General features: G+C 39.4%; 1 protein-coding gene across 4 annotated transcripts in view; it reads right to left on the reverse strand.

Annotated features, from left to right (window-relative positions):
- Window positions 1-14150, reverse strand: part of COG5 (component of oligomeric golgi complex 5) — a 371971-nt gene that overhangs the window by 31736 nt on the left and 326085 nt on the right. For all 4 annotated transcript variants that reach the window (XM_023183076.2, XM_031936064.1, XM_023183075.2 and 1 more), the window contains one exon: window positions 2255-2492. In XM_023183076.2, coding sequence (XP_023038844.1) covers window positions 2255-2492 — 238 coding nt within the window. The remainder of the gene's footprint in view (window positions 1-2254; window positions 2493-14150) is intronic.

A 14150-nucleotide genomic window follows, 5' to 3' on the forward strand; every position in this document is an offset into this window, starting at 1 on the left:
TGAGCATAAGTTAGTAATAATGACTGATGGGTTTAATTTACCTTAAGGGAAGGGACCCAGAAAAGTTTGGCTTATTGAACAACATGTCTTAAGAAAAAACGATGCCAAATAACATTTTGAATAATGCAGTTTTTTGGAAGGTGGAAGCTCACCCCTGCCACTGGATGCTATGCATTTTGAGCAGCTGTTAGCCGCAACAGCAAGGGTTAAAGGACAATACTTTCCATCTTTCACGACCCATAAGGGAACATGTTAAAATAAAAAAATAAAAACAAGCCTCTCTCCTACAGCACTCTCGTTTTGGCCATCTCCTGCTCGGCTGCCACTCTAATTGGACTTGAAGTGCTGCCTCCAGGAAAGTGACTCAAGAACCAGCTGGAGCAGAATGCAAATAAGCTGGTAGGGGAGAGAGTCCAGGGAAAGAAGATGAAACAAAAAGAAAAACAAAATTAAGGAGGAAAGGGGAAGAGGAGAACAGAGACCATCTGAGTATAGTTTACACTTTCGTTTTTTTTTTAAAACAAATAAGAGGAGGTTCTAGTACATCACCAGATTTTTAATAAGCAATCTGAAACCCCAGTAAGGGACAAATAAGACACTATTGACAAATAATTTTCTTTAAGCTAAGTGTATCTGTAAAACAAATAAAATGTACGGGTGCCTAAGAATGAAGTTCATAAAATGTAAAAGGTAAAAAGAGCCATATTAACGGTAACATTTAATTTCTGTTTTTATGCTGTGGCTACTATAAGCATATTTTCCAAATGAAGGCTTATTTCTATGGTCTAATGGCCCCAGGAATGTTATCTGGAAATGAAAATGACTAACTGCTGCATCAGTTAATTTGCAATGAACCAGGCTCTTGAAAGTTTAGGTTTGTGTTACCTGTTCCTTTTTTGAAAGTGTATCAAGTCTGCGTGAGCACCTGACAACCACTGACCTGATACAAGCAGTCTGTCCAAGTCCTTTCCTCCATGCAGAAATAATGAAGCAAGACACACTCCCAGATACACACAAGAATAAATACTGACATTAACATTTATCTTTATAAGCAGGGAGGATCTGGCAAACTGCTATGAAGAATTCATTTCAGTAACTATTTAGACTAGTAAAGCTAATAGCTTTGAAAGGCTTAAAAATGATTTTACCCGGCTGGGTGTGGTGGATCACATCTGTAATCCCAACACTTTGGGAGGCCGAGGCGGGTGGATCACGAGGTCAGGAGTTTGAGACCAGCTTGGCCAATATGGTTAAACCCTGTCGGTACTAAAAATACAAAAATTACCCGGGCGTGGTGGCGCACGCCTGTAGTTTCAGCTACTGAGGAGGCTGAGGCACAGGAATCACTTGAACCCAGGAGGCGGAGGTTGCAGTGAGCCGAGATCGTGCCACTGCACTCCAACCTGGGCGACAGAGCAAGACTCCGTCTCAAAAAATAAATAAATAAATAAAATAAAATAAAAGATTTTACCCTTGGTATGCTATACAAAAATAACAATCATCTTTGTTTCTGAATCTTTTAATGAAAGCATGTTTGGGGTTTTTCTTCATTGCCTCTGATACTACTGAAAGGCTTTAAAAAAACTGTCTAAAGGACAAAGAAAACGCTTTCTATAAGAGCTGATAATGTTTTGCTATTTTAATGTCACTCTATCTCTCACACACATTGGATAGCTTGAAATGATTTCAAGGCTAGCCACAGAGAAGAACTGTACTCTACCTGATAGAGAGAGAACAAATAATCAGACTCTATGTCTACCTGGCCTACTGTGCATTTAAATGAATGGGAAAACTGCCTTGGAATGGTGACAGGGCAACAAGCGGTCTCTTTTTACTGTTTGAAATATGATTTCATTGCCTACATTATTGGCCAGCAAGGTTTGACCTATTTTGACAGTAAAATAGTGAGAAAATTCCATATTAAGTAAAAATGGGAAGTGCTGCTTTCCTGTGGAATGAGTATTTCACCTTAACCTTGAAATACCAAAGAGAGGGATAATTATTTTGTTAAATACAAAGAAAAATATACCTGGTATAAAAGTATCTTTAAACTTCTCCTTTTTTTTTTTTTTTTTTTTTTAAGCCATTTATGCTTAAGTGGGCTTACTTTTCTTTGTGCTGCAACTCTTTAAAAACACTGACGAAAACATAGTCTTTCATTTAATAGATATTAAATTTCATTTAAAATAATTAATTCATTTAATGGATAATAGGCCAAAACATTTTTTTCTTTTGTAGTAATTCATCAATGTACCTGTGCAAAATCAGCAGCAAGTCGCATTTTCCCACCTTCACCAAGAGGTCTTATGAGACTGGCATGGCGGATAAAAAGTTCAATTGCTCTTTGGGCAATAGCCTCAGTGTTGTCAAAGACAAACTCTAAGCATTCGAACTGTTTAAAATAGTCACTCATAACTCTGGCAATGAAACCTTGTAGCTCCTTCATGTACAGAGAACAAGGAACATCAGGTTTTCCTGAGCTGGATAACGACCTGTAAAAGAAAAAGCAGCCCTTTTTAACACCGATGCACTAAATTACACTCTTGGATTTTGTACCCCTTACCCCACCAATGCTGCTATTTCAATCCTTTGTAATTTTTTCCCTTAATAGTATAAAAGACATTATTTTGTGATAAGTGTTAGCAGAAAACAATGTTTAAAAATTACATTTTAAAAAGTGGTTTAGATGCCAGGAGGATTACTGAAGGAATTTTAGAATCCATTTACCTAAAGATTATTGAGAATGAAATAGACAACCATCTGTCTTGGATGAAGTTCTACTCTCTGGCCTCTCAAAGTCCCTCCCAGTCTCTCAACTCTCCATCCACTCACATGTTTGCCTGGTAAATGAAGGTATCAATAATGGATCCTGAAATAGCATTTTATACTTTGCAATGGCAGAAAATGCTGCTTTTCCTATACAAATTCTTGGCAAAGATCTCTCTGCTCTTGTGCTATTTAATCAGATCAGTCCAACAGAATTCTGACTGTGGAAATGGTTATGTAACAGTACACATGGTATGCAATTTTTCCTCCAGATGATGAGGTTTGGAAAGGCTTTAATTTGGATCAACAAATGATACCAGCTGATGCTCCACGAAATACTATTTATAATTTATAAATGTTTATAATTGCTCTTTAAAGAATATATTAAAAGAATGTGAAATATTTATAGGAAAGAGATATGCCAAAACTAGCTAACACCTGATATTTTCTAATAAATGAGATCACTGGCTACATCATGCTGAATCTTTTTCAAAAAGCGAGTTAAGTGTTTCCATATTCTGAGAATGACGTAGAGATATTGGTGATAGTCTATAGAAGAACAACAGGTATGACTAAAATGCTTAGAGCAAGAGAATGAGTTGAACTTACTTCAAATACAGCAGTGGTTGCTATAAATAGGATGCTAACCAGAGATCTGTCACTTCCAGAAGCAGATAGAGATAGAAAAAGCAGGCCTATGTTCCAGCAGGAAGGGATTGCATACAGGTATAAGACTGTGCCAACAACAGAAAGGCTGCCAAAGGGTGCATGGTGGAACATTTTTGTTTGCAGTATCATCACATAGTGGAGTGGCGCTTGGGTACAGGGGAGCCTTAGTAAACGATGGCCATCTTCGTGTGGAGTTTGGTTTTGCCAGATTCAGACAACTGCATAGCCTACCTTTATTCTAGGTTTGTCACTCCACAAGGCCAGGCTGCAAAAACAAACAAATAAAAGAAGTCTCCCTCCCCGAAAATGGTGCCAATCTTTTTCATTTTTTAATGTTTACTTTTGATGAATCATAATAATATATAATAAGGGGATACACAGTAATGTTATATGTATACAGTGTGGATGACTGAATCAAGGTAATCAGCATACCCATCACCTTAAATACTTATCATTTATTCCTCCTAACTACAACTTTGTACCCTTTGACCAACATCTCTCTATTCCCTCCACTCCCTAGCTGCTGCTAACTGCCATTCTACTCTGTTTCTATGCGTTCGATTGTTTTAGACAACAGATATGTGAGGTCATGTGGTATTTGTCTTTCTGTGTCTGGCTTACTTCAGTTAGCATAATGTTCTCTAGGTTCATCTATGTTGTTGCAATTAACAGAATTCCTGTCTTTCTGAAGGCTGGATGGTATTCCATTGTGTATGTGTACCATATTTTCCTTATCCATTTGCCAGTCTAAATGTTGGTGGACATCTAGATTGATTCCATAACTTGGCTATTTTAAGTAATGCTGCAGCGAACATGGAAGTGCATATATCTTTCTGACATACTGATTTCAAGTTCTTAGGTTATGTACCCAGAAGTGGGACTGCTGGATCATGTGGTAGTTCTATTTTTAGGTTTTTGAGAAACATTCATACAGTTTTCCATAATGGCTGTCTAATTTACATTCCAACCACAGTATACAAGGGTTCCCTTTTCTGTACATTGTCTTTCACACTTGGTATATTTCATCTTTTTGATAAGTCATTCTGACAGGTGTGAGATCTCAATGTGGTTTTAATTTGCATTCCCCTGACGATTAGTGATGTTGAATATTTTTTCACATATCTGTTGGCCATTTGTATGTCTTCTTTTGAGAAATGTCTATTCAGGTCCTTTGCCTATGTTTAAATCAGGTTGTTTTCTTGTTATTGATTTGAGTTCCTTATATATTTGGGATGTTAATCCCCATATCAGATGTATGGCTTGTAAATATTTTCCCCAATCCAGAGGTTGTCACTCCACTCTTGTTTTCTTTGCTGTTCAGAAGCTTTTTAGATAAATGTAATCACATTTGTCTATTTTTGCTTCGTAGTCTGAGCTCTTGGGATGAAATCCAAAAAAGTTATTCCTCAGATTTTCCTGTTTTCTTTAATTTGTTTTAGTTTCAGGTGTTACTTTTAAGTTTTTAATCTATTTTAATTTGATTTTCACATATGGTGTGAGATAAAGGTCCAATTTCCTTCTCTGCATGTGGATATCCAGTTTTACTAATATATATTTATTGAAGGAACTGTCCTTATTCCACTGTGTGTTCCTGGCATCTCTGTCGAAAATCAATTGACTGTAAATGTGTGAGCTCATTTCTGGGCTCTCTGTTTTGTTTCATCGGTCAAAGCCAGCGCACCATGCCATTTTAATCATCATATAGCTCTGTAATATAGTTTAAAATTAGGTAGTGTGATACCTCTAGCTTTATTTTTGCTCAAGATTGCCTTGGCTATTCAGAGATTTTGGTAGTTCCACATGAATTTTAGGATTTTTTTTCTATTTCTGTGAAAAATGACATTGGAATTTTGGTAGAGATTGCATTAAATCTGAAGGCTGGTTTGGGTAGTATGGACCTTTTAACAATATTCTTTCAATTCATGAACACGGAATATCTTTCCATTTATTTGTGTCTTTGTTGATTTCTTTCATTAACGTTTTATAGTTTCCAGTGTATAGATCTTTTACTTCCTTGTTTAAACAAAATGCATTTTGTTTCCATTTTCATTTGTCCCAGATATTTTTGATTTCTCCTTTGATCCATTGGTTGTTCAGGAGCATGTTGTTTAAGTTTCACATATTTGCAAAATTTCCAACATTTCTCCTATTAATGATGTCTAGTTTCATACCATTGTGATTAGAAAAGATACTTAATTTCAGCTCTCTTTAATTCGTTCAGACTTGGTTTGTGGCCAAATATATATAAATAGATGAATTAAACATATGCATAACTGAGAAGTGAATGGTAATCTTCATGCCACGAATCTTTTGTGTGAGTGCTCTCCCTTCCACAAAGGGGCTCATCTATCACTTCAATGATGTAGAGTTCTTCTTTCACTGCCTTCCCTTCCCTCCTCAAAACTGAAATCAGATATGACTCACTTTACATTGACTGCAACAATTTTAATCAATGTTCTATGTCAATCAGACATTTACATTTTAAGCTTTAATTTGGAAAGAAACACATCAGTCTTTTTAAATGAATTTCAAATACCAAGAAACCATGTTGATGATTACCCTTTACTTACTTATTTATTTATTTAATTTATTTGAGACAGGATCTCACTCTGTCACTCAGCCTGGATGGAGTGCAGTGGCTCGATCTCAGCTCACTGCAACCTCCGCCTCCAGGGTTCAAGCGATTCTCCTGACTCAGTCTCCTGAGTAGCTTGGATTACAGCTGCCTGCCACCATGCCGGGCTAATTTTTGTATTTTTAGTAGAGACGGGGTTTCACCATGTAGGCCAGGCTGGTCTCGAACTCCTGACTTCAAGTGATCTGCCTGCCTCGGCCTCTGAAAGTGCTGGGATTATAGTCGTGAGCCACCATGCCCAGCCCATAATTACTCTTTAAATAGCAGGGGAGTCTGTAACCCTACTACATATAAATTGGACTTGAAGGTAAACTTTATTTATTGCTTTTACATAGGAATAGGTATGGAGGGCTTGAAGGGTCAGGTTTTCACTATTGTTTTTCTAATTGTTATCCCTGGGGGCTGGCCCTAAAATAAAGGCAATTCCTGCTTCTTGACTAATCCAACTCCACTGCATATTTCACATAAGCCATTTACATACGAAATGACATGACATTACAGAATTACTAATCACAAGATTCTACAAAGTAGGAAAATGATTGCCATGGAGGCAATAATTTAAATAAAAGCAGCAGTGCTCCATACGCCTGTACTGCTATATATGGAGAATAATTTTCACTGGAATCTCAACTGACTGCTGTATACATGAATCTCAAATGACTGTTGTATACACTGAGCCGAAATGGAGTCACCAAAGCAACTGGGAAAAAAAATAAGGACGATGTTAGGCACCTTAAAATAATGCTTCATACTCATGGCAACCTATCTAGTTGAAGAAACAGTTTGGCTCACTAGTATTTAAGCAAATTAGTAAAAACATATCTATTTGGGAACTAACTTTCAGCTATTAATGTCTAATGTGTTATCTGTAGGCACTAGTTGCAGCTCACCAACTAAATTAAAAGTATGTGACCACTGTTATTATAGAATAAGCCTTCAAAAATCAGCTTGTTTTGGCTCCCTTCTGAGAGGCATTCATCATTGATCTAACTGGGACAGTTCAGATCACTTTTGAACAAAAACCATCTCCTCTTAAATATTGGTAATCAGAAGTTATACAGTCCTATGTCATAGTGAGTTCCAAATACAGTTTTTTTTTTGGTAGAATTCACTTTACTGTTCTGTGCTTCACATATTTTTAAAATAGAGACTGGTCTTTCCTTTTTTGAGAAAGGGTCTCACATTGTCATTTAGGCTGGAGTGCAATAGCACGAACACGGCTCACTGCAGCCTCAATTCCTTCAGGCTGAAATCATCCCCTTGCCTTAGCTCCCCAAATAGCTGGAACTATGGATGCACACCACCACATCCAGCTAATTTTTGTATTTTTTGTAGAAACAGGGTTTCACCATGTTGCCTAGGCTGGTCCCCAACTCCTGAGCTCAAGCAATCTGCTCACCTCAGCCTCCCAAAGTGCTGGAATTACAGGCATAAGCCACTGTGCCCAGCCTAGATTGATCTTTTGACATTTCCCATATTTCCCATGTGGGAGAGGCCAATACGGCCGATTAGAAGCAGCTAGTATACGTGGCTCTCATGGAGAGGAACAGAAGAGGTGAGTAAATACAACACCTTCAATTGAAACATCCAGAAACCTAGTTGGATAGGGACTAATCAAGGAAACAACCTGACTGACACAGAATGAAGAAAAGCAAAACAGGACAACAGCCCACCTGGGAGCAATATAGAGCCAGGGGAAACCCCACTGCTCAGAAAAGTGCTTTCACCGGTGATAACTCCAAGCACTGGAAAATGCGAGTCTAGTAGGGACTGGAGCGGGCCCCAAGCATACTGCAGCAGCCCTACGGAAAAGTGGCCAGACTGTTACATGGTTACTTGTTCCCAAATCTCTTCACCGGGCAGGCCTGGGCCTCTAGCCATCCCCAGCCAGAGCTATCAAGCCAGAGGCAACTCAGCAACTCCAAGCGCAGAGCCTCCAGCGGCAGCTAGAGAGCCTCTTTGCCACTGCCCCTGCAGTGGAACTGCCCTTGTCACCCCTGGATTAATGAAAGAGCAAAGACCCTAAGTACGTTATCCACACCTCCAACAAGCTGCAGTCAACCCAAGGAGAGGAAGCCAGTCTGTCTCCCACACGTCTCCCTGCCCCTCACCCCACTGCTTGTCACCAAGGGAACCCCTGGCTTGGGCCGACAGCACAGACCCTCCCTACTAGGCCCACAGCTCAGACCCTCCCCACCTCCGCTGATTGCACTGAGTGATTGCTAACATGCATCTGTCTGGGGTGGAGTCCCCAGGAGACAAGCAAACGACCCTTGGCCACAACCACTACCCCTCCTCTGCTGCCTCCAATTTTCGGAAGGAACAGTGAGATCACCCCCAGAAACCCATCTCACATGTAATGACACTCACAGGCTCAAAATAAAGGGATGGAGGAAAATATACCAGGCACATGAAAAACAGAAAAAAGCAGGGGTTGCAGTCCTAATTTCAGACAAAACAGATTTCAAGCCAACAAACATCAAAAAAGACAAAGAAGGGCATTACATAACGGTAAGGGTTCAACTCATCAAGACGATTTAACAATCTTATATATATATATGGACCCAATACAGGAGCACCCAGATTCGTAAAGCAAGTTCTTAGAGACCTTCAAAGAGGTCTCGGCTGGGTGCAGTGGCTCATGCCTGTAGTCCCAGCACTTTGGGAAGCCAAGGCGGGTAGATCACGAGGTCAGGATAGCCATCCTGGCTAACACGGTGAAACCCTGTCTCTACCAAAAATACAAAAAATTAGCCGGGCGCGATGGTGGGTGCCTGTAGTCCCAGCTACTCAGGAGGCTGAGGCAGGAGAATGGCGTGAACCGAGGAGGCGGAGCTTCCAGTGAGCTGAGATGGCGCCACTGCACTCCAGCCTGGGTGACAGAGTGAGACTCCATCTCAAAAAAAAAAAAAAAAAAAAAGAAGTCTTAAAGACCTTCGAAGACTCCCACACAATAACGGTGGGAGACTTCAACATTCCACTGACAGTATTAGACAGATCATCAAGGCAGAAAATTAACAAAGATATTCAGGACCTAAACGCAACACTGGACCAAATGCAACTGATAGACCTTTACAGAACTCTCCAACCCAAAACAACAGAATACACATTCTTCTCATCACCACGTCATATACACTAATATTGACCTCATAACTGGACATAAAACAATCCTCAACAAATGTAAAAGAACCACAATCATATGAAACACACTCTCAGACCACAGTACCTAAAAATAGAAGACCGAAAATCGCTCAAAACCCTGCAATTACGTGGAAATTAAACAACTTGCTCCTGAATGACTTTTGGGTAAATACATGAAATTAAGGCAGAAGTCAAGAAGTTCTTTGGGCTGGGCGTGATGGCTCATGCCTGTAATCCCAGCACTTAGGGAGGCTGAGGCAGGTAGATCACTTGAGGTTAGGAGCTGGAGACCAACCTGGCCAACATGGTGAAACCCTGTCTCTACTAAAAAAAATACAAAGATTAGCTGGGCGTAGGGGTGGTGTGGGCCTATAATCCCAGCTACTCAGGAGGCTGAGGCAGGAGAATCGCTTGAACCCAGGAGGTGGAGGCAACAGTCAGCCAAGATCACGCCACTGCACTCCAGCCTGGGTGACACAGTAAGACTCCACCTCAAAAAAAAAAAAACAAAACAAAAACAGTTCTTTGAAAATAACGAGAACAATGATACAACATATCACAATCACTGGGACACAGCTAAGGCAGTGTTAAGAGGGAAATTCATAGTACTAAATGCTGACATCAAAAAGCCAAAAAATCTCAAATTAACAACCTAACTTTACAACTTAAAGAATTAGAAAAGCATGAACAAATCAACCACAAAGTTAGCAGAAGATGAGACGTAACAGAAATCAGAGCTGAAATGAGGAAAACAGAGACATGAAAACCATTCAGAAGATCAATGAATCCAGGAGTGGGTTTTTTGTAAAAAAATTAATAAAATAGGCCACTAGCTAGACTAATAAAGAAGAAAAGAGAGAAGATCAAATAAACACAACTAGAAATGAAGAAGAAAATGTTACTACTGACTCTACAGGAAAAAAAAAAATTAGAAACTACTATGAACACCTCTATACACAAAAAGTTGAAAACCTAGAAGAGATGGATACATTCCTGGACGCATACACCCTCCCAAGACTGAGCCAGGAAGAAACTGATTCCCTGAACAGACTAGTAATGAGTTTCGAGATTGAATCAGTAATGAATTGCTGACTAACTAAAAAAAGTCTGAGGTCTGATGGATTCACAGCCGAATTTTACCACATGTACAAAGAAGAGCTGGTACCATTCCTACAGAAACTACTCCAAAAAATTGAGGAAGAGGGACTCCTCCCCAACCCTCATTCTATGAGGCCAGCATCATCTTGATACCAAAACTTGGCAGAGACACAACAAAAAAAGAAAACTTCAGGCCAATCAAGTAGGCTGCATCCCCGGGACACAAGACTGGTTCAACATATGCAAATCAATAAATGTGATTCATCACAAAAACAGAGCTAAAGGCAGAAACCACATGATTATCTCAGAAGACCCAGAAAAGGCTTCTGATAAAATTTAACACTTCCTCATGTTAAAAATTCTCAATAAATTAGGTATCAAAGGAACATACCTCAAAATAGTAAGAGCCATCCATGACAAATCCACAGCCAACTGTGTGCCAAAACTGGACTCATTCCTTGAAAATCGGCCTAAGACAAGGGTGCCCTCTCTCACCACTTCTATTCAACACAGTATTGGAGGTCCTAGCCACAGCAACCAGGTAAGAGGAAGAAATAAAGAACATCTAAATAGGAAGAGAAGAAGTTAAGCTATCTCTGTGTGCAGATGACATGATTCTATATCTAGAAAACCCCATAGTCTTGGCCCAAAAGCTCCTTCAGCTGATAAACTTCAGCAAAGTTTCAGGATACAAAATCAATGTATGAAAATCACTAGCATTCCTATACATCACCAACAGCCAAACTGAAAGCCAAATCAGAAAGGCAATCCCATGCATAACTGCCAAAAAAGGAATAAAACATCTAGGAATACATGTAACCAGGGAGGTGAAAGATCTCTACAATAAGAACTACAAAACACTGCTCAAAGAAATCAGAGAAGAACATCCCATGCTCATGGATAGAAAGGGAAGAACATCCCATGCTCATGGATAGAAAGAATCAGTATCATTACAATGGCTATACTGCCCGAAGCAATCTTCAGATTCAGTGCTATTCCTATCAAACTACCAATGACATTCTTCACAGAACTAAAACCAAACTATTTTAAAATTCATATGGGACCAAAAAAGAGCCTGAATAGCCAAGGCAATCCTAAGCAAATGGAACAAAGCTGGAGACATCATGTTACCTGACTTCAAACTATACTACACGGCTACCATAACCAAAACAGCATGGTAATGGTACAAAAACAGGCACACAGACCAATGGAACAGAATAGAAAGCCCAGAAATAAGGTCGCACATCTGTGACCATCTGATCTTCAACAATGCTGACAAAAGCAAGCAGTGGGGAAAAGTTTCCCTATTCAAGAAATGGTGCTGGGCTAACTGGCTAGTCATACACAGAAGATTGAAACTAGACCCCTTCCTTACACCATACACAAAAATCAACTCAAGATGGATTAAAGACTTACATGTAAAACCCCAAACTAGAAAAACCCTGGAAGACAACATAGGCAATACTATCCTGGACAAAGGAATACGCAAAGATTTCATGACAAAGACTCCAGAAGCAATCGCAATAAAAGCCAAAATTGCTAAGTGGGATCTAATTAAACCTAAGAGCTTTTGCAAAGCAAAAGAAATTATCAACAGAGTAACAGACAACCTACAGAATGGAAGAAAATATTTGCAAACTATGCATCTGACAAAGGTCTAAGATCCAGAATCCATAAGGAACTTAAACAAATTCACAAAAGAAAACAACCCCATTAAAAAATGTGCAAAAGACATGAACAGACACCTCTCAAAACAAGACATACATGCAGCCAGCAATCACATGAAAAAATACTCAACACCACTGATCATTAGAGAAATGCAAATCAAGGCCGGGCACGGTGGCTCACGCCTGTAATCCCAGCACTTTGGGAGGCCGAGGTGGGCGGATCATGAGGTCAGGAGATCGAGACCATCCTGGCTAACAAGGTGAAACTCCGTCTCTACTAAAAACACAAAAATTAGCCGGGTGTGGTGGCGGGCGCCTGTAGTCCCAGTTACTGGGGAGGCTGAGGCAGGAGAATGGTGTGAACCCAGGAGGCGGAGCTTGCAGTGAGTCGAGATCCTACCACTGCACTCCAGCCTGGGTGACAGAGTGAGACTCAGTCTCAAAAAAAAAAAGAAATGCAAATCAAAACCGCAATGAGATACCATCTCACATCAGTCAGAATGGTTATCATTAAAAAGGCAAAAAAATAACAGATGCTGGCAAGGTTGCAGAGAAAAGGGAACATTTATACACCGTTGGTGGGAGTGTAAATTAGTTCAACCATTGTGGAAAGCAGTATGGTGATTCCACAAAGGGCTAAAAGCAGAACTACCATTTGACCCAGCAATCCCCTTACTGGGTATATATCCAGAGGAATATAAATCATTCTACCACAAAAACATATGCATGCGAATGTTCATTGCAGCACTATACACAATAGCAAAGACATGGAATCAACCTAAATGCCCATCAATGACATAATGGATAAAGAAAATGTGGAACATATACATCATAGAATACTATGCAGCCATAAAAATAACAATATCATGTTTTTTGCAGGAACATGGATGGAGCTGGAGGCTATTATTCTCAGCAACCTATTGCAGGAACAGAAAACCAAATACTACATGTTCTCACTTATAAGTGGGAGCTAAATAATGAGAACTTACGAACACAAAGAGGGAAACAACAAACACTGGGGTCTACTTGATGGGGGAGGGTGGGAGGAGGGAGAGGAGCAGAAACAATAACAACAGGGTACTGGGCTTAACACCTGGGTGATGAAATAATATGTACAACAAATCCCCACGACATGCGTTTACCTATATAACAAAGCTTCACATGTGCCCCCAAACCTAATATAAAAGTTAAAAAAAAAAAAAAAAAGAAACTTTGTAAATGAAATAATGAATAATTTGAAAAAGCAGAGGACAGTGAAATAATCAATATTTTTCTATAAATAGCTAAACTAGTAGATGGAAATTTCATAAAACAGATATTCTTTAAAACAACAAGAATGTAAAGAGAACCAGGACTGTTCAAAAATAGTAACTATGGACTTGGGACTATAAAATACATATCTACATATTAATATTGGAGTGTTTAGCTGTAGTGTGATTAAGTTTTTTAAAAATCACAGCAAACATTTGCAAATAACTATCCTAAATGCTCCACAGTTTTCTAAAACACTGAACCAAAACCATTTTACTCTATTTTAAAAGATTTCTGTAAACACTGGGCTAGGAACTATGATCATTATTCTCAGGATACCTATGACATGCATGAGCAAGACACATATGAAACAGGTTTGGAATAACACCATAGTGTTTGTGGCTAGGTGTGATGTGATCAGATTAGATTGCCACATAACCTCCGAGGAAGAAAAATCAATCTTGGAGGAGGCTGAGTCAGAGCTTGCTCAGAGCCAAAGCAGGATTTGGACAAGCACAGTGGCAGAGGCAGGGCATTTTATACAAGGAATACCATGCCTATGTCAAGGGGTAACAAAGGGACTGAAATAGAGGGTATTTGTGAGAAGTAAGGAAAAGGACAAGCTTGGAAAGGGAAGACGGTACAAACTACCAAAAGTCCTGAAGTACCAGGCTGAGTCCCACAGACTCATTTTATGTTTCAATAAGACAGAAATGTATGTACATGTAATGTGATACTGCTCATAAAGAAAACATTTTTAAAAAGAGGAGAGAAGTGATGAAAATGAGAACAGAAAAATTTTAATCTGTGAATGGTGTTCACAACGGGTAATGAAGAGGGCTGAAAGCTAATGCCATCACAAAAGGACCAAGGCCCTGGATGGCAGGGCCTCAGCTTAGGGAGTAAGCATAGAGGTGGGAATA

The sequence above is a fragment of the Piliocolobus tephrosceles genome, chromosome 8 (genome assembly GCF_002776525.5).
Source record: "Piliocolobus tephrosceles isolate RC106 chromosome 8, ASM277652v3, whole genome shotgun sequence".
Classification (NCBI taxonomy): Eukaryota; Metazoa; Chordata; class Mammalia; order Primates; family Cercopithecidae; genus Piliocolobus; species Piliocolobus tephrosceles.